The 22437-nt window shown below is 44.5% G+C and overlaps 1 protein-coding gene across 11 annotated transcripts in view; it reads left to right on the top strand.

Annotated features, from left to right (window-relative positions):
* Positions 1 to 22437, top strand: part of birc6 (baculoviral IAP repeat containing 6) — a 193601-nt gene that overhangs the window by 4942 nt on the left and 166222 nt on the right. For all 11 annotated transcript variants that reach the window (XM_037542199.1, XM_037542191.1, XM_037542197.1 and 8 more), the window contains exons 2-5: positions 1832 to 2013; positions 12769 to 12906; positions 19551 to 19744; positions 21420 to 21531. In XM_037542199.1, the coding sequence (XP_037398096.1) occupies positions 1832 to 2013; positions 12769 to 12906; positions 19551 to 19744; positions 21420 to 21531 (626 nt within the window). The remainder of the gene's footprint in view (positions 1 to 1831; positions 2014 to 12768; positions 12907 to 19550; positions 19745 to 21419; positions 21532 to 22437) is intronic.

Below are 22437 nucleotides of genomic sequence, written 5' to 3'. Positions count from 1 at the left end.
CTGATCCACTCAAACCAGCACAACACACACTAACACCCCACCACCATGTCAGTGTTACTGCAGTGCTGAGAATGATCCACCACCCAAATAGTACCTGCTCTGTGAGGGTCCATGGGGGTCCTGACCACTGAAGAACAGGGTAACAGAGTATCAGAGAAACAGATGGACTACAGTCTGTAACTGTAGAACTACAGAGTGCAGCTATACAGTAAGTGGAGCTGATAAAGTGGACAATGAGTGTAGAAACAGGGAGGTGGTCATAGAGCTGGGCGAAAATGTTATGACGATAAACAAAATGCATATCGTTTGATTTCGTTACGTATCATGATAAATGTCAAATCATTCATTCTTCCAAGTTTGGAGGCTGATTTTTGCTCCTGGGCGGTTAGTCGTGGGTTTAAACTGTCCTTTATGGTCAGAACACGACGAACACAGATCTGTCATGGGGCAGTGGGAGAAAGTGTCTGATTAGCTGTTTTTACCAGCTGGAAAAGCACAGCCGCAGTTTTTATAATAGTCATAATTTAAGAAAGAAAACAGATGATTTTGGCTGTGTGGTGACGAGCGCTCGGCTGTCTGGTTATAAATGCTAAACTGTAGTTTCTCAACGTCGTCATCTTAATACGAACAGCGAAGGTTATCTGGCTCGGGAGGTCAGTGATGGTTCACACCGCCTTACTGCCACCACTCCTACCACATCCACGTCAGAGCATATCACAGTGTTCAGACAGCAGCCAGCAGACGACTGGGTTTCTCTGTTCTATCGTAGGAGTTTGGGGGGTGAACCGCAGTGTGTCTGACACTCGCTGTGTAAAAGCTTTAGCTGCAGTGGGAATCTTGAACAACATACAGATATGTTTAAACTAATATCGGTGCTTTTGTGTCTTGTTTAATCTGCAGTGTCATCAGTTTGCCGTGTTGTGTGAGTGAGGAGCTGCTTCAAGTTAGCCAGCTGCTAAAAACAGCTATTCTGGGAAGATGGCATTCTCCCGCTCTCTAATGCCTCACAGCTTCCTCAGTTTACGTTTGTTCAAATCAGGGCTGTAACGAACACGAACCGCTTCTTTCTTTAACTTTCGTTGCTCGGTAATTCTAAAATATGCCTGGCGCTGTAACACGGCGTTGGAGTTGAGGGGAGCAGACGTGATCTAACGCTGCTAAAGCTGTTAGGATGTACGGAGAGCGGTGAGTTCACTGCAGGACACTATAGTTACGCCACTGATCTCGTCACTCGCGCTCGGCCACAGGAGAGCAGATCACCGGTCGCTCCACTTAAACAGGGAATGTATATTTTAAAGTACGGTGTGAGTCAAAAGTCACAGGACACCATTTTATTTTATTATCGACTTTTATCTCTGGGGTCATCTTAAACAAATTGTGTATGCTGAGAAAATCCGCAACACCACCTTCAGCACCGCATCGTGGAGGTTTGTGACAGCATAAAAATAGAATAAAACAGTGTCCTGTGACTTTTGACTCAACTTGTGTGTACATATACACACACACACACGCATGTATATAATGTATGTGTGTGTGTGTGTGTGTGTATATATATATATATATATATATATATATATATATATATATATATATATATATATATATATATATATATATATATATGTGTGTAATGTGTTGCATTTGGCTGAAGAACTGACAGCTGTCTTGTGTGTGAAGACTAAAAAAAACAATACATCCGATGACCCATCTAGCCCTAATTCCATATTCATAACCATATTTGAGATAAATCTTATGAACTAAGTCTTAAAAAAGGGGAAAATAGGATTTACCTGTTTACTGGCTCACTTCTCTCCTCTGCCGTCTGTCGTAGCCAAACCCGGGGGCCGAGTGAGGTGTCAGTACTTTCCAGCGGTGGACAAGGTGCTGTTCGTGGATGACTACGCGGTGGGATGCAGGAAAGACCTGAACGGCATCCTCCTTTTGGACACGGCTCTCCAGGCCCCTGTGTCCAAACCGGAGGACATGGTCCAGCTGGAGTTACCAGTCACAGAGGTGGGTGGCCTGTTGACCTTCATTACAGGAGCTGTAACTGCCTCATTGGGTTGTCTTGAACATAAAGACTGCACATTATATCATTTATTAGGCCTATAATTCGGTCTTATTGCTCAGGAAGTGCTGTGAAACCAGTGCAAGCGGTGCAGAGGGATGAGGAATTGCAGTGCGGGCCCCTGTACTGGCCCTTATGGTTTGGTGCTGTTGTTCCTTGATGAGTTTGGGTGTTTTTATTAAACATATGCAGTCCATGTTGCGGATACGTTCGTCCTGATGTGTGTCTGATGTAGTAGCTCAGGTCCAGGAGGTAGTAGTTACGTCCTGAATGTCCGTCGTCATGCGTCGTTGTGTGTTATTGCACCAAAAGGCCAAACTTGGAGGCGTCAAGCACCTAAACAACCCTGTAAAACTCCCAATCACAGAGCTTATCGGCTTCTGATTCAAACATAAGCTGGTCCTTGTTTTTCTTTAGCCTGTAAACGTCTGAGGATTTTCAGTCGTGAGGTCGGTGTGAGGTTTTACCTGTTTAAATGAGGGGAGGGAGTTTTAACGTTATTTAATAAAACCTGCTCGGAAAATACTCAACACAACTGATAAAACCACTCAGCTGAGTTGTCTTCAAAGTTATCCAAGTCCAGTTGGCTTGATTCATTATTCGTAGACGAGTTGTATTTAAATAGGAATTCCACCCGTTTTTAAAAATACCTGCATAATTTAATCAATGAGATTTAAGCACATTCGTTTCGAGTGGTTTTGTGTGAAATGGTTCGCCTTAGATAAAGACAGATGGGGTTAATGGGAACCAGGTTTTGCCGTACCTGCTATGCAAATGTAGACATTTCGCTTGCTGTCCAATGCGACCAGTGAACCTACACGTCTTTTGAGTTTTGCGTGTAATGTTGATGACGGTAAAATAATGGAACTATCTTGCCTTTGAGTGGCTTTCATGTACCTTTCTGCCATAAATAGCTTTAAAAAAATGTCCAAAACCTGATCTCAGTACTGTCATAGATCATCTCAGGCGTTGGTCAATGCATGCGTAATTACCTTACCTGAAAATCAGGGCGGCGTTTAGGTGCTTTAAACGTTCGCTGTCACCACCACTGTGGACCGTTCTGACACTGAAGTGTCTCCAGAATCAGAGCTGAACTACTTCGTCGACATCTTATTGGTTTAATTTTTGCAAAGCTTTTGAGAAAGTTGGTAGAATTTTCCTCACTTCTCGGTTCGGTTATTGATCAGGAGCTGTGTTAGTAGTAGGTCTAATCTAGAACTGCTTCCCAGCGTTTCCCACATGTCGTCGTTTTAACTATAGACCCCCACCAAAGACCCCACCGGGCCTAATCCCATTTCACCCCTCGCCCCTACCACTGAGCCCTTAGCCCTCTGGTTTGGGGGCTAGGGGTAGGTTGTCCCGATTCTTGTTGAGATAGAGGGGTGGGGTGAATTCTTGGGGCTACATGACCCTCCAAACGGAGGTTTTTCAGAGACTCACACTTTGAAGGCGTATGATCCCTAAATGTAACTAAAGCCCAGCAGTGATGAGCTGAACTTTACCCTCCTCTGCTGGCACTGCGGACGGACCGGGCCGCCCACAGCGCAGCGGCAGTAGCTGATAATGAAGCAGTGTTTTTAATTTTTTTTTTATTTGAGGGTTTGTCCCATTTCATAGGGCATCATTTCAACCACTACTATCAGTTCCAAGGGGTTAGGGTGACACTCAAAAACAAGGGGTAGAGGTAAAAAGAAGAAATGGGACTGGGCCTTGGACCCTTATTGTGCCAATACGACACACACACACACATAGATTTGTTTAGTTTATCGCCGTTAAGCCGCTCAGTGCTGTTTTGTGAATGTGGTAGTTACACAGCAGTAAAGCATGATTACGGTCACGCTTCTCTTCAGTGTGTGACTGAAGCTGCCGTCTGGATGAGTGGAATTGGGTTAGGAAGTGTAGATTCAATTTAGTGAAGGCGTAACACTTGAACAACGGCATTGCTGTGTGATGTTGACAAACTGGTCGGGTGTGACTTAGTACATGTATTCAGTGGATATACCAGTGTTGGGCACCACTCCCTGTCTACACAGGCCAGGCTTAGTGTTCACCAGCCGTCTCAAGTAGACGCACTGACCCGACACCAGGTTTTGTGACGAACGTCTCTGCAGACGGACAAGGAATCTGCTGCTAGAGATACTCAATGAATCCCACCCCAGAAGTGTGCAGCTATCTAAAGAACAGCTCTACAATGGTTGAAACGTGGTAAAATGAGAGGGGTGGTATGATCGAGCTCTAATCAGACACACTGGATAGTAAGTGCCACTGCCCTCACCACAGCCTTCCTCCATGTGCTGGTTGACTCATATTTAGGCCCAGTCCCATTTCTCCCCTCACCCCTACCACTTAGCTCTACCCCTCTGTTTTAAGCGTTCACCTCTAGGGGTGGGTGTCCCGATTCTTATTGAGATAGAGGGGTGGGGGTGAAGTGCTGGGGCTACATGACCCTCCAAATGGAGAGATATGAGGAAAGAAGAAAAAGCGGCGAGACGGAGAAAAAGAGACCAAAGAAACCCACAAATGTGAGAATTTTCTCTGCTAAAAAATCACGATCACCACCGTTTTATCTTAGTTTAATGTGGTTTCAGTGGAGTTTGGTCGTTTTTCTTCACAACAACCATAAAAAATCACTAATAGCAGGCTAACGTCTCATAGCTATCTAGCTAACTTTCCCATTCCACCTTAAACAGTCCAGCAGTTCTGACGCCTGAAGCGCCAGAATGTAACTGCTGCTCTATTTAAGGTGGAACGGGAAATTTCCAACAAGAACCTGGAGAATCTCTGACTTCAGCTTCACATCACTGAAGAATTAGGGGGGGTGATAATAAATAACTGCCCCCCTCTTTGAAGGCGTATGATCCCTAAATGTAACTAAAGCCCAGCAGTGAGGAGCTGAACTTTCCCCTCCTCTGCTGTCCCTGCAGACGGGCAGGGTCGCCTACAGAGCGGCGCTGGTAGCTGATAATGAAGTGATGCTCTTTATATTTGAGGTTTGTCCCATTTTGTAGGTCAAGATTTCAACCACTGCCCTGTAACTCGGTTCTGAGGGGTTAGAGTGACACTGGAAAACAAGGGGTAAAAAGAAGAAATGGGCCTTGGACGTCTGTATTTGTTTAACTCTGGTTAAATTCAAACTGACGCAATCAGATTGCTGCTGTCTGGCCCAACAAAATAAATAAATAAGTAAATGAATAAAACTGCATGACAAATTAAAACCATCACTATTGCTCATCTGCCATTATAAGCAGCAGCTCGTGCTGCAGGAGCAAGGCGAGCGTCTGTAAAGAGTCAAATATTTAAACAGGCAGATGATGCTGACAGTCCTGGGCTAACGTGCACTCAGGGAAGCTCGCTCTGATGTTAATCTCCCTTGTTTTGGTACGGACCATGGCGAAAATCCGTTCCCGCTGATAGGAAACTGGACCTGGGCTATGTTCTCTGAACAACCTCCATTTGGAGGGCCACATAACCCTAACACTTCACCCTACCTCTCCATGGCAACAAAAACTGGGACACCCTGTGCCTAGACGTGAACGTGCAATACAGAGGGATAAGGGCTCAGTGGAAGGGGCGAGGGGTGAAATGGGACTGGGCTGTATGGTATAGTTTATTTTTCATTACTCAGGTAGTGATGCATCTATTTTCGTGCAGTGAGTAATATTCTTGATCAAACATATAATATGTAAGAGAGTATAATGTTGTGTCTTAGGCCCAGTCCCATTTCTTCTTTTTACCCCTACCCCTTGTTTTCCAGGGTCACTCTAACCCCTCAGAACCGAGTTACAGGGCAGTGGTTGAAATCTTGCCCTACGAAACGGAACAAACCTCAAATATAAAGAGCATCACTTCATTATCAGCTACCAGCGCCGCTCTGTAGGCGACCCTGCCCGTCTGCAGGGACAGCAGAGGAGGGGAAAGTTCAGCTCCTCACTGCTGGGCTTTAGTTACATTTAGGGATCAGACGCCTTCAAAGAGGGGGGCAGTTATTTATTATCACCCCCCCTAATTCTTCAGTGATGTGAAGCTGAAGTCAGAGATTCTCCAGATTCTTGTTAGAATTTACCCGTTCCACCTTAAATGGAGCAGCAGTTACATTCTGGAGCTTCAGGCGTCAGAACTGCTGGACTATTTAAGGTGGAACGGGAAAGTTAGCTAGATAGCTATGAGACGTTAGCCTGCTATTAGTGATTTTTTTTGTTATGAAGAAAAACGACCAAAATCCACTTTAAACTAAGATAAAACGGTGGTTATCGTGATTTTTTTTTAACAGAGAAAATTCTCACGTTTGTGGGTTTCTTTGGTCTCTCGTTCTCCGTCTCGCCGCTTTTTCTTCTTTCCTCATATCTCGACGTTTGGAGGGTCATGTAGCCCCAACACTTCACCCCACCCCTCTATCTCAACAAGAATCGGGACACCCACCCCTAGACCTGAACAAAAGGGCTGAGGGCTCAGTGCTCGTTTTGATTCACTTTAAAGTTCTGCTTTTCTACTTTTTTCGTTTTGTTTGTCCACCTTTTAATGGAGATCACAGCCTCTGCCCATGAAGGAAGCCCACAGTCGTCTGCAGCAGCTTCAAGAACCTTCATCAAACTGTGTACCAAAGGAATCGCTGCACTCCCGTGACCACTGTGTGTACACAGAGAGGTTAGGTGGTATTATTTGGACTCAACTGTGTTGACTTTGTGCTTACGCTCCTCTAAAGATAGATAGCCAGTCCAACAGGACATAACCAGAGCTGTCATACTGTTTTGACGAGACGTCAGATGTATGTAGTTGCTTGTGGTCCTGTGAGGAGCCTTTGTGGTGAACCCATCGCATCTCACCTGTATGTTTGTGCTTTCTTGTTGGCAAACAGCCTCAATCAATTTGGGGGAAATGCCGTCTGAAACGGCTGAACTTTGGACGTGGATGTAGTGAGAATGAATTGTCTTTGCAGCCTCTTCTCAGTTGCCTGGTGACCAGGTACTTATGGTAAACATGCTCAGCCGACTGCGGTTCGCATGTCATTACGTCAGTCCAGCTGTTTTATGTCCTGGCGGTTTAAGTTGTATTATGTGTGAGTATTTATCATTTTATTGATAAATTACGGAACATTATACAGCAGTTTGTTCCGGCTGTTATTTCGCCAGAACATCACGGTTAGAACGCTTCTCAGCCAATCATCTCCCCAAGGGTATTATAGTGATGACCTAGTTCAGGCATATTGAGTAAAAAATAATAATAATAATGATTTTTAATGTGTTTTTAATGTGTCTGCTGGTAACTGAACAGAACTGAACGTCGTCTTTCAGAACTGAATCTTTTAATTCTTTTAAGTGTTGGTTTACATTTCTTTTTACTCTGTAATGGTTTTTATACAGCAGTTAGCTCCGGCCAGGCAAGCTGGTTGGTTAAGAAGCCGATATTTCACCATAACATTAAGTTTTTTTCACAAACACCGTCACTCTGCTGAGACGCTGTTGCTAAGCAACGGCTTTGACAGCTGTATCTCAAGCCATCTGAACGTTTTTACTTCTTACTTTGCCACAAACAGAAAACGGACACTGCTAAGATCAGATTTGACCGACAGCCGATTTGGTCCGAGTCTGAAGACGAGACGACAGTAAATTCCCAAACTGTCGTCGCCACTGAGCAGCTTTTCAGTCGGCAGCTGTGACAGAAGAACAGCTGAACAACCTGGAATCCGCCAGAAATGAACCCAACACCATTCGCCAAACTAAACGGGCTGTAAGAAGCTTTACAGACCGGCTGGAACAGAACAACATTAATACTGATCTGGAGGAACTGACCAAACTGAGCTGAACCTGATATTGGGTCAGTTTTATGGCTTAGTCTGATTTGGTCCGACTCTGAAGATCAGACACGTCTGGCGAATGGTGTTGGGTTCATTTCTGGCTGATTCCAGGTTGTTCAGCTGTTCTTCTGTCACAGCTGCCGACTGAAAAGCTGCTCAGTGGAGACGACAGTTTGGGAATTTAGTGTAAGGAGCTGGAGAACGAACTGCCAGCTGAGCGGCGAGTGGGCGGAGCTCGTTACTCTGATGTAGCACCAAGCTGCTCGTTAAGGAGCTCTAATTAGGAGGAAGGAACTGAACATTAAAACATATTAAAGCCGCGTTCACGGCCAGTTTATTCATTTCTTACTGTATTTATTTAACTGCTGTATTAAAGCAGTAGAGACACTCGAGGAGGGAGTTATCACCAATAACATCACGGCTGTGATGATCTACGGCGACCAAATGACAGTCGGGATGTTATTTCACAATGATCCCTCTCCTGTTCCACTGCAATTTTAATGAAAAACCGCTTTATATTAATATGGAGAGGGACGGATGCGACTTTGCATTGCGCTTGGTGATGTAAGGCTTGGATGCAGCTGCTCAGCCATGGAAACCCATTCCATGAAGCTCTCTACGCTGTTCTTGAGCTGATCTGAAGGCCACATGAAGTTTGGAGGTCTGCAGTGATTGACTCTACAGAAAGTTGGTGACCTCTGCGCACTATGCCCCTCAGCATCCGCTGACCGCTCTGTCATTTTACGTGGCCGACCACTTCGTGGCTGAGCTGCTGTCGTTCCCAATCGCTTCAACTTTGTTATAATCCCACTGACAGTGGACTGTGGAATATTTAGTAGTGAGGAAATTTCACGACTGGACTTGTTGCACAGGTGGTGTCCGATCACGGCACCACGCTGGAATTCTCTGAGCTCCTGAGAGCGACCCATTCTTTCACTAATGTCTGTAGAAGCAGTCTGCAGGCCTAGGGGCTCGGCTTTATACACCTGTGGCCATGGAAGTGACTGGAACACCTGAATTCAATGATTTGGATGGGGGAGTGAAAACTTTTGGAAATACGGTGTATGATTAATGTGAGAAGGTGACCAGAAGATTCTGTTTTAATCAAATTTGGGTTGGAACTTTATTGAACATGTTTTTGGCACTTTTTAAAGCACCTTTTAATCCATTCACTGTCACTGGGGTGGGACCCTCAAGGTAACGTCTCGGTACCTTTTAGTCAGGGAACATAACTGGACCATAATCCACTGAATTGATGTTTTCTAAGCTGTACTGTGTCCACACACCCTGTCTCGCCTCCAGGCTTTTATTTCATTGTTGTTTTTTTTTTTTAAAACATTGTCATGAAAAGGTACAAATCACCTGGAAAAACATATTTAATATTCAGGCGGCCCATAAAACCACTCCTATACCTTTTTAAGGATGTATTTACATTGTTTGAACCTGCACCTGCACAGAATCTGTATTTCTATCAGTATAATTGCCCATATTTGTACATAAATGTGGGAAGTTGTGTTTATTTTGCTCATCACGTCTTTTAGTTTCTCTGAATTTAACCGTAGCATGAATGTTTAATCCCATGGACCTTAGTTCTGATCCTTAAGTAGTTGAGACATGACGGCCCTGGAGGAGAAAGTGCATGCATGCAGAGGCTCATCGCTCCGAGAGCAGTGATGCTGAGATCAAACGAGCAGTGTTTAGTGCATTTTTACCATCATACAGCGACTGATAGAGGTACTGTTCACTGTACCCATGAGCCTAAAGCTTATCTTGGCCTTTTAGTTTAGAGGCTCATATGGGCTTTATCTGCTTTTCAGTGCTGTAGGCGTATTTAGAACATTTAACCTCTTATTCTTCAGGGCATGTTTTGGTTTGTTTGTCTGAATTTACACAAATCATAGGGCCAATTATTCAATAAATGCATGAAATAAATGTAAATATTTATTTTATTTTTTATCATTTCTTTTGTAAAAGCTCCCCTTAAATGAACAGAGAGCCAAAAATTTTAGATGCTCTTTGTATTATTTTATAAAAATAATTTTTAGAGTAAATAGCTTCCGTATTTCATAAGCTCCAGTCAGAAGCTGGGTGTCGTGTGAGGCTGTAGCTCTTCTCTCCAGTCTAATAGACGGTGATGTCATTTTAAACCCTTATAATAAAAGAAGCTGAACTTTGTTTTTCTACTGAAAGTCCCGTTTTTCCCCAAATCTGGGCTCTAAACTATAAACAGACGGCGTCTCTTCAGTGATCTGCTCTGGAAACATCACTTTTAGAAAATAACACAAAGAGCATCGGAGATTTTTGGCTTTCAGCAGTGAATCGTAAGCGTGTAGTGATGTGTGGAGATCATAGAACACACATTCTGTTCATATAAAAAAATAAAATTACATTTTATTTCAGTTATTTCGTGCAGTTACTGAATAATCTGCCTTATGATTTGGTCGTGTAAATTCAGATGGAAAAACCAAAATATACCTCGGAGAATAAGAGGTTAAAGGGACTTTACCCTGTTTCTGATGGTGTTCCCCGTCTCTGCTTGCTTCAGCTAATGCTGGTGCACTTGTGTGGTTTTATTTTCGATGTGCTGGTAGAGCTGGGTATCGAAATTCAATACTTGTGTGGATCTACCGAGTTACTTTAACACTGTTTTCTCATTCAGTACTGGATTAAATAGTAAGTCTTCCAGAATCTGAACTGCCGATTAGCTCTGGTCTAAATTGTGTTCTGTAAGCATGTTATTAGGCTGATTCCATGATTATGGCTCCATTAGTGTTTAACCGACCATTATGTCTTAGTTTTGTGTTTATGTGCGATTCCATTTAACACCTCATGCTTGAATCATTATTTTCCATGGGGAATCATTTTCGGGCTAAGGAAATATTTTAGTCATGTCCCACAGCATTTATTCAGTGAACATCCACAATGAAGTAACTGTAATTTTCCATTTTTTTTATATATATATATATATATATATATATATATATAATATATATGCGTGTGTGTGTGTGTGTGTGTGTGTGTTTTTGGTGATATCACACTTTGAAAGTTGGTTGGTGGTGTGTGTAACACCTCTGCCTTCTACGCTGGAGGCTGGGGTTCAATCCCCCACCAGGGCAGCTCTCTACACTATAACAATAAGAGTCCTTGGGCAAGACTCCCAACACCACCTTCGCCTCCCTGTGTAAAATGATCGAACTGTGAGTCGCTCTGGATAAGAGCGTCAGACAAATACCGTAAATGTAACATAAATGAAAGTTCAGCCTTTTTGCCCAATGATCTGGCCCATGTAGACGCGAAGTTTTATTGACGTGGTGAAAAAGAAAAAAAAGTGTTTTAAGTGTTACGAGGACTAAATGGCATCCCAGTCATGAAATCCTCCAGTAACACCAGTGTTTCTTGATCCATTACAGTCAAAAACGTACCCAATTCCAGTCCATGCTTCTGGTTTGAGCTACATAGGTCCAGCAGTGCTGCTGTGACCTCACGACTGGACGTCTGCAGTGTTCTCTTTTCTGGCCTCCCTGTCAAAACACTCACTAAGTTACAGTGTGGTCAAAATGCTGCTGCTGGGATCGTCACCTTTTCAAGAAAGACTGACCACATCACCCCTGTCCTTCAGAGTCTTCACTGGTTTCCCACTGCGTTCTGTGTCCAGTACAAAGTTCTCCTTATAATATATAAAGCGCTGCACAGCCTGGCTCCTCAATGCTTGACAGAGCTTCTTCATCTAGATGTCCCATCCCGTACTTTGAGATCGCAAAATCTAGGCCTCCTTCATGTTCCTAGATTTAAATAGACTTCTATGGGTGGTCGATCATTTAATGTAGTAGCTCCCAAGTTATGGAATACGCTCCCACAGTCTCACCTCTCAACAATCTCTGTTAAAGACTTTTCACTGTGTTTTCGTCGTTCCATTTATACTTGGAACGTTTACCTGAATTGCCTTTTGTTTAATCTGTACATGTTCTTTGATTGTAAAGCGTGCTTGAGCATGGGAAAGGCGCTATATAAATAAAAGTGGTGATGATGATGCTGGAGTTTTTAAACACTGTGTCCACTCACTGTCCACTCTATTAGACACTCCTGCCTTGTCGGTCCACCTTGTAGATGTAAAGTCAGAGACGACAGCTCATCTGCTGCTGCACGGTTTGTGCTGGTCATCCTCTAGTCCTTCATCAGTGGTCACAGGACGCTGTCAGCTGGATATTTTTGGTTGGTGGACTGTTCTCAGTCCAGCAGCGACACTGAGGTGTTTAAAATCTCCAGCAGCCCTGCTGTGGAGCGTAGCCCTATAGTTACTTATCAGCAAAAAATCAGCAGAGCTCATCTGCGCCTGCAGTCTGAAACGGTAGCAGAATCAGATTGAAACTGGGGAGAGGAACAAAGAGACAGGCTGCGGTTCTGTGTGTTTCTTTTCTTTTTGGGTCGAGTTCTGCTTGGAATGTGGATCACCGCATCTCCGAACGTCTCCGCGTGATGAGAGACGGTATGAAGTGACACAGAGAATCTGTAGCTGTCTGGCCTCACAGGGGCAGCGCAGACGAGCAGTATCGATTTAGCCTGCCGTTCCTGTCCTGCAGCAGAGACCAGAAGCAGCTCCTCCTCTATCTGGGCAGAGATGGGCTCTCGGGGAGGGTTCTGATGAACGGAGTTGTCGGACTTCCAGCAGCTCACAGCTGCTTGATGAGGTCTAATGAAATGAGGATATGCAATCATAACATACAATTTGATCAGGCTTGGAGCGATCCGAGGAACCGAGAGAACCGCGTAAAACGCCGTTTAGGCTTCTGTGTTTGTCGGGTTGTTTGTTGTCAATCACTGAATTGCGTCGAGCCCCTGCCGTGTGGAGTCGATGAGAGTAGATTTGAAAAGTAACCCCGTTTGTGTCTGTGTAATGTCCCTGCAGGCCCAGCAGATGCTGTACGCATGCCTGGAGAAGGTGGACATTTCCAACACGGAGGGCTACGACCTGTTCCTCACCCAGCTCAAAGAAGGCCTGAAAAATACCTCACACGAGACGGCAGCCAATCACAAAGTGGCCAAGGTGAGTAACACCCAACATATTGTAGATGTCTGATGCCTGATGTTTACAAGTTTGTGGTTGTAATAGATCTTTAAGACATGTGCAGTATATCGCTGCTGTTTTGAAGAAAACCTTGTATCTCCATTTTTGTTGTGTTTTCATAATTTAGGCTGTTTGCCCTTTACATTGTGTGTAAATTTCACTTGGAAGTGACTTTGAGTTCACAGAAAGCTGTTGGCATCTGTCATTGATGGGGCAGTCGTGGGCTGGAGGCTAGGGAACCAGCCCTGTGACCGGACGGTCGCTGGTTTGATCCCCTTGGCTGACAGTCCATGACTGAAGTGCCCTTGAGCAAGGCACCTGACCCCCAATTGCTCCCCGGGCGCCGTGGATAGGGCTGCCCACCGCTCCGGGCAAGTGTGCCCACTGCCTCCTAGTGTGTGTGTTCACTAGTGTGCATGTAGGTGGGTGTTTCACTGCACGGATGAGTTAAATGCAGAGGTCTAATTTCACAGTGTGCCAACACAGTGACAAATGGCTGTAAATTATATTCTATGACCGAGTGATCAGGGCCCAAGATGTCTTACACACAAGCTTCCTTACAGCAATGCTGGATCTGGAACAAATCCGGCTGTTGGAAGAAAACCTCATATCTCCATATTTGGCGTTTTTCAGTTTTTGACATGAAAATGTTTGTTGTCCTTTACATTGTGTGTAAATTTCTAAACGTACGAACCAAAAGAACCAGCCCAAAATGACTAGGAAAGACGTCTGGTTCCATTGACTTCCATTCAAAGTGAAGTAGGTTAAGTTACCATTTTGGAGATACCAGGTTTTCTTCCGACAACAGCGATATGGAGGTACATGTTAACAGGTTCAGCTTAATGCAAGACTTCAGTGAAAAATCAAAAGTGCACACTTTTCTCCTCCCTTCAAACGTCGGCAGTCAACCAAGGCATGTTTGTTATCAGGAGTTTGCGTCTTTAGTCTTGCGTTGGAGCTGATTTAACGGCTGATTTAACCAAGAAGAAGTGGAAACCCTCAGCCAGCATTGAGCATTAAAATGGCAGATCGCCTGAATGCCTGGGGGCGAGTAAAACCCGATGTCGGGACAGCAGCACGAAAAAATCGCTTCCCAGATTGGGCATGTTCATGTTGGGGTGGGGGCTGCAGTGTGTAACTGAGGCCAAACTCAATTCACTCTGATATTTAACCCCTCGCCGCACAGTAATGGTCTTTACTCATTGCTGCATCCAGTTAAAACAAATCAAATGGTTTTATTTGTTGACGAATGCCGTCAGAGCGAGGCAGGATAAAGTCGGCGAAGCAAAGCGAGTCCACGGCGTCATTCCCTCGTGGAAAGCTCAGTTCTCGTGGGTCGATTCTGACCCCTCTGTACCCGAGATGTTCTGTAAAGTTTGTAGGGAAAATCCTAACCAGGTAGATAAAAAAAGGGGTTCATTGTTTGACGGAACTAAAACTTTTAGAAAACAGTGGTTTGAGTTTTACGGCAAGTCTTCGTCATGTTACGTGTGTAGCAGCGAAAAGGTGGGTGGTGATGGATCTTTGAGTGATGATGAATTCTTTGGTGATATAAACCTGAAGTAATTTCTTTTTTGCCAGCTTCTCTTTCGAATTTTCCCGTTCCTCCTTAAATGGAGCAGCAGTTACATTTTTAAGCTTCAGGTGTCAGAACTGCTGGACTATTTTAAGGTGGGACTGGAAATTCAACTGGCTAGCTACCAAGACGTGGACATAGCACTAGCAGTTTTTCATGCTTGTTATGAAGAAAATGACCGTAATACATTGAAACGACATTAAGATAAAACAATAGTCATCGTAATTTCTCACATATGTGGGTTTCATTGGTCTCTTGTTCTCCAGCTTGCTCTCCAGCTTGCTCTCTGTTTGGAGTCTCTGAAAAACCTCCGTTTGCAGGGTCATGTAGTCCTAGCACTTCGCCCTCCCCCTCGGGACACCCTACTCCTAGACGTGAACCTGCAAAACGGAGGGGTAAGGGCCGAGTGTTAGGGGCGTTGATGTGACCTGGGCCAGTTGTTTTCTCTTTCGCAAAACCCTCCAGTTCTATTGATACGGCTGACCTGTAGTGTTGCCACAATACTCCACTTCTGGTTATGTTATGTAGGTCAGGACCATTAGCTATCTGCTATCGGAGTGTCCGCTTTCCAAGACACGTGCTTGGCCTATGGAATGTGTTGTGTGTTCTACAGATAAGAAGTAAGAAAACAAGCCTGAATATGTGTATTTTTAGCAGTTTATAGAGTCGCTTAAGTGGCCATGTCAATGTTGAAATACAGTGACTATGGCTCTTTGAAGGAGTTCACCAGGAGCTGCCTCTGCCTTCATGCAGATACTCAGAGTAAGTCAGGCTCTGGTGCTGCTGCCGTATTAATTATTGATGCGCAATGCTGGGATTTCACTCTGAGCTTTCAGGCCGGTAGCGATCCTCCTTTACAGCTTTGTCTTTGATTTTGGGTCGAAGTCGAAATTGCAGAGCAGCGTTTCTCGTCTCCCTCTGAAAGCCCCCCGTATCACTGACTGTTCACGAGGGTGCGTCAGCATGTTTACAGAGGCAGCGCACGTCGTCGCACATAGTTTCGGGTATGTTTTTTAACGCTCGTGTCATCTGGTGTTAGTTTTTCTTAGATTGCGTGTACAGGTGCTCCCTCCTTCTGCTCATGATGTGTTCGAACCTGACTGCAGTACACACACACACACGCGCACACACACACACGAAACCGAAGCAGCTGCTGCAGTGCTCATTGGCATATCGGTAGGCACGAACAGTGACTGTGCAGGCACAGAGGTGCGCTCCTGTTCCCACAGCAGGCCCAGAGTGACTTCACAGCAGAATGTATTGGGAGGCAGTCTAATGCATTCCCATGGCAGCCTGCCTTAATCACGGTCCTCTGAAAAACAGATGTATTTCACGCTTGGAAGTGACTTTCAGTTCACAGAAAGCTGTTGGCATCTGTCATGACCAGTGATCAGGGCCCAAAGATGTCTTACACACAAGCCTCCTTACAGCAATGCTGTCTCTGCAGGAACTGGAGCGCAGAAAATGCGCTGTGGGAAAAAAACTTCGTATGTCCATGTTTGTTGTTTTTCAGTTTTTGACAGTTTGAAAAGGCTTGTCCTTTACATTGTGTGTAAATTTCTTGATGAATGGACCAAAAGAAATGACTTGGTGGGGGGGGGGGGGGGGTGGGGGGGGGGGGGTGGAGCGCTGTTTGCTCTCTGGTGTCAACCGGAGGAGGATGGGTTTCCCTTTTGAGTCTTGGTTCCTCTCAGGGTTTCTTCCTCCTGCTTTTAGTGAGTTTTTCCTTGCCGCTGTCGCCATTGGCGACGCTAATGGGGGCTCAAGCCTGGATCTTTCTGTAAAGCTGCTTTGTGACAACACCTGTTGTAAAAAGCTCTGCGTACATAAACTTTGACTTGACTTCTTTTACTAAGTACGTCTTGTAACAAGAATGTTAGGCGACGGCCATGAGAAACTTTGGGCTAAATGTGTGTGGGAACATGGGCTCATTAGGGTGTGAAAAATCAACCTTCTAAACCAGTCCATGCTGCTTGAGGGTGGCAGGCCTATAGACCGATACACCAGCACTACTAGCCGTTCAGCAGCCTGATGGCCCGGGGGAAGAAACTGGTTCTGGACAATCCGGCTGGTTCTGGACAATCATGTGCTTGTCAACATTGTCCGAATTAACAACAAGCCTGTTTTGGGTCCATGTGTAGTAATAATAATAATCATTTTAAGCAAATCTCAGTGCTATGCAGTAGAGGCATTTCTGTGAAATCAAAGAACTACTATAAAACCTCTTTACGCTCCATAGGATGATCATGGGTTTTTAGAACCCTCACTCGACTGTGGTGCCCTCAGATGGTCAGGGAGACCGTTCCATAAGCAAGGAGCAGCAGAATCCTGCAAAATCACCCCCAAGACCTCCAATTAAGCGTGACGATGTTTATGGAGAACGCGTTACATGCTGTAAAAAGAAGCATTAAGGAAAAAAACTCTTAGCCAACGTTAGTATTTTGCCAGCTAGCCTGTGTTGCTTGTGTTATCAGTCGTTCTCCGGTTGTTGAACGTGGGGCGTGGGTTTTAAAGTGGGCGTACTCTTCGCTGTGAAAGTTTGTGGTCCAGCACCAAGGGCTTAACAAGTTGTCTCCAAGTGTGTATTCTTGTTACAAGTCCGCGTCTGAACCCGCAAAACTACAAACTGTGAAATGCATAGAAATGACCGTCTACAGCCCAAGGCTTCGTTCACATTACCAGGATGAAGTGGCACAAATCCAATCTTTTGCTGTAATGTGACTCAGATCTGATGTTTTCAGGGCCGTGTGGACGCAGATCTGATATTTCACTTTCATGTGTGGTCCTAGATCGGATACGTATCCGATTCGTGGCCATGTGACCTTAATGCGCGTGACCATCATTCAGCGTTACTCTGGCAGCAGCGCCGAACAGACGTTAAAGCCTGTAAACGGTGGAAAAACAGCTCATCCCACCCTTTTCTCCTCCGTCTGGCTCTAATAATGAAGCTGAGAGCTGATCAGAGTTAATGATCTTCTCAGCGAAGCTCGTGCTGCTCGTTAGTTTGTGCTGATGATGCAGTGATTCAGTCACGTGACGTTACTGAGGAGGAGGAGCTCATGAGGGTCATTTCAGGCCGGTTCATCACATTAATGACAGATTTGAGTCTCTGACCTACACAAGTGTGAAGCATCATGTGAGAGAGATCGGATCTGAGCAACAAGGCTTGTAATGCGAGCGTAGCTGAACACAGTCCCATCCGGCCTGCACAAGTACTTCAGATTTCTGTTAATATAAGCCTGTTGCAGTGCGCTGCACCACAGTATCCAGCATGCACTGCAGCGCAATGTGCACTCTGACTCTCCTACACCAACAGCTGTCTAAGGGACAGCAGTTACACCTCAGTTCTACACCAGGTCACATCACCAGTCAGTGCACTGGCTTCACTTAGACCTTCAGCGCAAGTCTTAACGAACATGCAGCAAGGAAGTCAGGCGAATGGGTAGGTTTAAAAGACCGAGCTCCTGGGTACATTTACATGTGGTTGGTTAGTGTAGTGGGTAACACCTCTGCCTTCTATGCCGTAGACTGGGGTTCAATCCCCACCTGGGTAACCACCCTACACTATACCAATAAGAGTCCTTGGGCAAGACTCCTAACACCACCTTGGTCCTCCCTGTGTAAAATGATCAAACTGTAAGTCGCTCTGGATAAGAGCGTCCGCCAAATGCCGTAAATGTAAATTTAGAATATTTATTTTCATATTCATATAATATTTCAAGGTCTACTACAAGTGTCTGCATTTTACTGTTGACGTTTTTGTGTGTTTTGAATAGACGGTGGCCAGTTCTGGTTACAGCACAATATTTTATTAAAAAAAAAAAAAAAAAAAAAACCATTTGCTGGTTGAGCTCGACACCCCTGGTCTACAGTAAACGTGAAAGTGTTTGCATTAATGAATTCTTTTGTTACTGTACCTATAATCCACTCTGCTACTGCTGGCTCATGAACCCGTTGACCCCCTTTCGCTGCTGCTGTTCAGTGGGTCGCTCAGCCTATTTTTATCTTCCTCTCTCTCTTGTGCTCTTCCTCTCTTTGTGTCTTGCGCTGTCCCCCGCAACCGAGACTGGTCCAGAAGTCTTGTGTCTCTCCGCTGTAGTCCCAGGCTCTGATGAATAAGGCTATTCTGCATTAAAACAGCAGGAGGGGGTGCTCAGCACTAGGGCGGGTGAAATAATTCGACACCCTTTAGTGACGACAGGAGTGTTTTCTTTCTTCCCCGTCATTCAAGCCACTGAGAACAGGTTCTCAGCCTTGGTGGCAAGGGCTTTCAGTGGAATTAGTGTGTCCTTTGATTACCTATAGAGCATCAGAAGCGCCATAGTGCTATTAGTCCAGATCAGGGGTGTCGGGCTCGGCTGCTAGGGTTGTATCACAATACCTCAGTCTGTGGGCCAGCTGTGTTTTTATTTTAGTTTTACTCAACAAAAAATAGACACTGAATCCTTAAATGAACAGAGAATAATTAAAAATAAACATTTTCTATTAAAACTCCTTAAATGTCCCGCAAAAATACTTTTCTTGAACTAGAAACCTGACATGGGCTTTGTGGTTGGTTTATTTATTTTTTTTTTTAAATTTATTTATGTATTTATGTAAGTGGGTTAATTTCTGGCTGATTCCTGGTTGTTCAGCTGTTCTTCTGTCACAGCTGCCGACTGAGAAGCTGCTCAGTGGTGACGAATTTAGTGTCGTCTCGACTTCAGAGTCGGACCAAATCAGCTGTCGGACAAATGTGATCTTAAGTGTCCAGGTGGCAGAGTAAGAAGTAAAAACGATCAAATGGCTTGATTGCCTTCTACAGCTGTCAAAGCCGTTGCCTAGCAACGGCATTTCTGCGGAGTGATGGTGTTTGTGGGAAAAGAAATGTGATGTTATGGTGAAATAACAACCAGCTTGCCTGGCCGGAGCTAACTGCTGTATAAAAACAGCTGGAGAAGAGATGCGACGTCACAGAATGAGTTCAGAAGTTTGAATGTACACTGTTGTATCACTGAAACTCTCTCTCTTTCTCTCTCCCTCTCTCCTCTTCCTCTCCTCCCTGTAGTGGGCGACGGTAACCTTCCATCTCCCGCACCACGTGCTGAAGCTGGTTGCGAGTGCCATAGTGAACGAGCTGAAGAAGCTGAACCAGAACGTCGCTGCCTTGTCCGTCGCCTCCTCCGTCATGGACAGGCTCTCCTACCTCTTACCCAGCGCCAGGCCAGAGCTGGGGGTCGGTCCCGGACGCTCCGTAGACAGGTGATTCCCACCACAAGCAATACCTGTTAGAAACTGCGCATGTGGCTGACGTTGCGTCTGTGTTGTTTACATCAGTAAGGACAGTGTAGCAGTGATTAATGTTGTGCTTCTGTAGCACAAGTCCATGAAGCCTCCCAGGCATTCTAGAGTTATGTTCCTGCTCTAGACACACCAAAGTGAGGCAACCAAGAGCTGCCATAGACTAATGCTGAACAAATTATTTGGAGGCGCGACAGATTGTTAAGGTTCACCTTGAGAACACTGGTGGTTCCAAAATGCACTTCATGTTCTTCATAACGTTCATACTCCATAAGCTCCGTTCAGAAGCTGGGCGTCGTGTGAGGCTGTAGCTCTTCTCTCCAGTCTAATAGACGGTGATGTCATTTTAAACCCTTATAATAAAAGAAGCTGAACTTTGTTTTTCTACTGAAAGTCCCGTTTTCCCCCAAATCTGGGCTCTAAACTAATAAACAGACGGCGTCTCTTCAGTGATCTGCTCTGGAAACATCACTTTTAGAGAACAACACAAAGAGCGTCAGAGATTTTTGGCTTTCAGCAGTAAAATCTAAGCATGTAGTGATATGTGGAGATCATAAAACACATGTTCTGTTCATTTGAGGCGAGTTTTTTTATTTTTTATTTAAATAAATGAATAAAATTTAAAATTTACATTTATTTCATGTAGTTACTGAATAATTTGCTTTAAAGTTTGGTCACATAAATTCAGATGGAATAAGCTAAATATACCATACTCTGATCTAGAAATCCGATTAAGAAATCTGATAAAGAGGCTGGAGTTTAGCCTTTTCTCAGTCTGCACATGCGCGAGATCAGACGATGGATGTCGCAGGACGCAGCAAAACACTGTTGGGGCGACACTGAAACCAAACGCGAAATAAGGGATTTAAATATTCTTCACCTTCTAGATGATTTGTTTATATTTTGAGCTAAAGTGGCGCAGTGTTTTAAAAAATCGCGGCGTGAAGTTTGAGCTTTGCTTCATGTTTTCGTCTCGTCGTCTTCTGTGAGTTTATCGGCTGGTTGCAAAGCAGAAATCTGATTACTGTCTGACTCTTGTAGACCTGGAGTTTTCATGTTATTTCTCAGGAGCATGTAAACGTGCTGATCAGATTACTAAGAAAATCTGATTTTCTGCAGTTATCGGATTATTAAGTACATGTAAACACACTCAGACAGTTTTGATGGTCTACCAGGTCTTTCGTGATCGTTAGGAGTGAATAACTTGCGCTTAATGACCATTTTGACTGGGAATTAATTACATGAAGGGTGATCTCTGACGTGTGCACAGTATTGTGGATTCACTGTTGAGCTGGACTTTTTACTCATTACTCATGAAATTGGGTACAGATGACTACAGATGGCTGTGTGACTTGCCTCACAGGTTATTCCCATTGCGGTATCTGGTGAGCATGTTGTGGTGGGTAGAGCCAGGCTTTGGCCTAACCACCACAAAGTCTGAAGGCTTGGAGTTACTGCTGTGAGATGGCCACAGATCTAGAGCAGTTTTATCCCTCCAGAGGGAGATGTTGGTTGAGAAAAGTGAAAAAATTTGAATTTTTTAAGGTTGCAACAGGCAACTTTAGCAAAGACCATGGAAGTGCATGATATATGATGTGAGCATATTGCTTAGGCTTGTGTTTTGAACCTTTTGCAGGTCTTTGATGTACAGTGAAGCAAATAGGAGGGAGACCTTTACATCCTGGCCTCATGCTGGCTACAGGTGGGCTCAGCCAGACCCCATGGCCCAGGCAGGCTTCTACCATCAGGTATGTTATACAGCTGACGTCTTTTTGTTGGCTTTTGAATGGGCTTGTCTAGGGGCCGACTAATTAGAGCTGGTATTCAGCATTTTTTTACCGAAATCGGCGTATGAACTCGCTTCCTTGCTGATGAACCTGCCTTTTGTTATTTATAAACATGCACCGATCAGGCATAACTTTATGACCACCTCCTTGTTTCTACACTCATTGTCCATTTTATCAGCTTACTGTATAGCTGCACTTTGTAGTTCTACAGTTAACACAGCGTTTAAATTAACAACCTGGAATCAGCCAGAAATGAACTGAACACCATTCGCCAAACTAAACGGGCTGTAAGAAGCTTTACAGACCGGCTGGAACAAAACAACATTAATACTGATCTGGAAAAACGGATAAAACTGAGCTGAACCTGATATTGGGTCAGTTTTATGGAAGTCTGAACGTCAAAAGGCGGGGCTTACAGCAGACTTTGCAGCGAGTGGGCGGAGCTTGTCGCAACAAGCTGCTCGTTAAGGAGCTATAATTAGGAGGAAGGAACTGAACATTAAAACATTAAACGCCGCGTTCACGGCCAGTTTATTCATTTCTTACTGTATTTATTTAACCGCTGTATTAAAGCAGTAGAGCACTCCAGGAGTGAGTTATCACCAATAACATCACGGCTGGGATGATCTACGGCCACCAGATCACAGCCGGGATGTTATTTCACAATGACAGACTCTCTCTCCTGTTCCATTGCTATTTTAATGATAAACCGCTTTATATTAGTATGTAGAGGGATGGATAGAACACACTTTCTCTAACCTTCTGTTGCTTAAGTGTGTTTGGTAAGTGTCGGCTTTAAACGGTTGAGGTATCTAGATTCTGCATCCATATACTGAGAAGGCAAGCTCTGCCCCTGATGTGCCCTTT

This window comes from Pygocentrus nattereri, chromosome 10 (genome assembly GCF_015220715.1).
Source record: "Pygocentrus nattereri isolate fPygNat1 chromosome 10, fPygNat1.pri, whole genome shotgun sequence".
Taxonomy (NCBI): Eukaryota; Metazoa; Chordata; class Actinopteri; order Characiformes; family Serrasalmidae; genus Pygocentrus; species Pygocentrus nattereri.
Note: the sequence above shows the minus strand (reverse complement) of the source record. Positions and strands in the feature narration are given on the sequence as shown.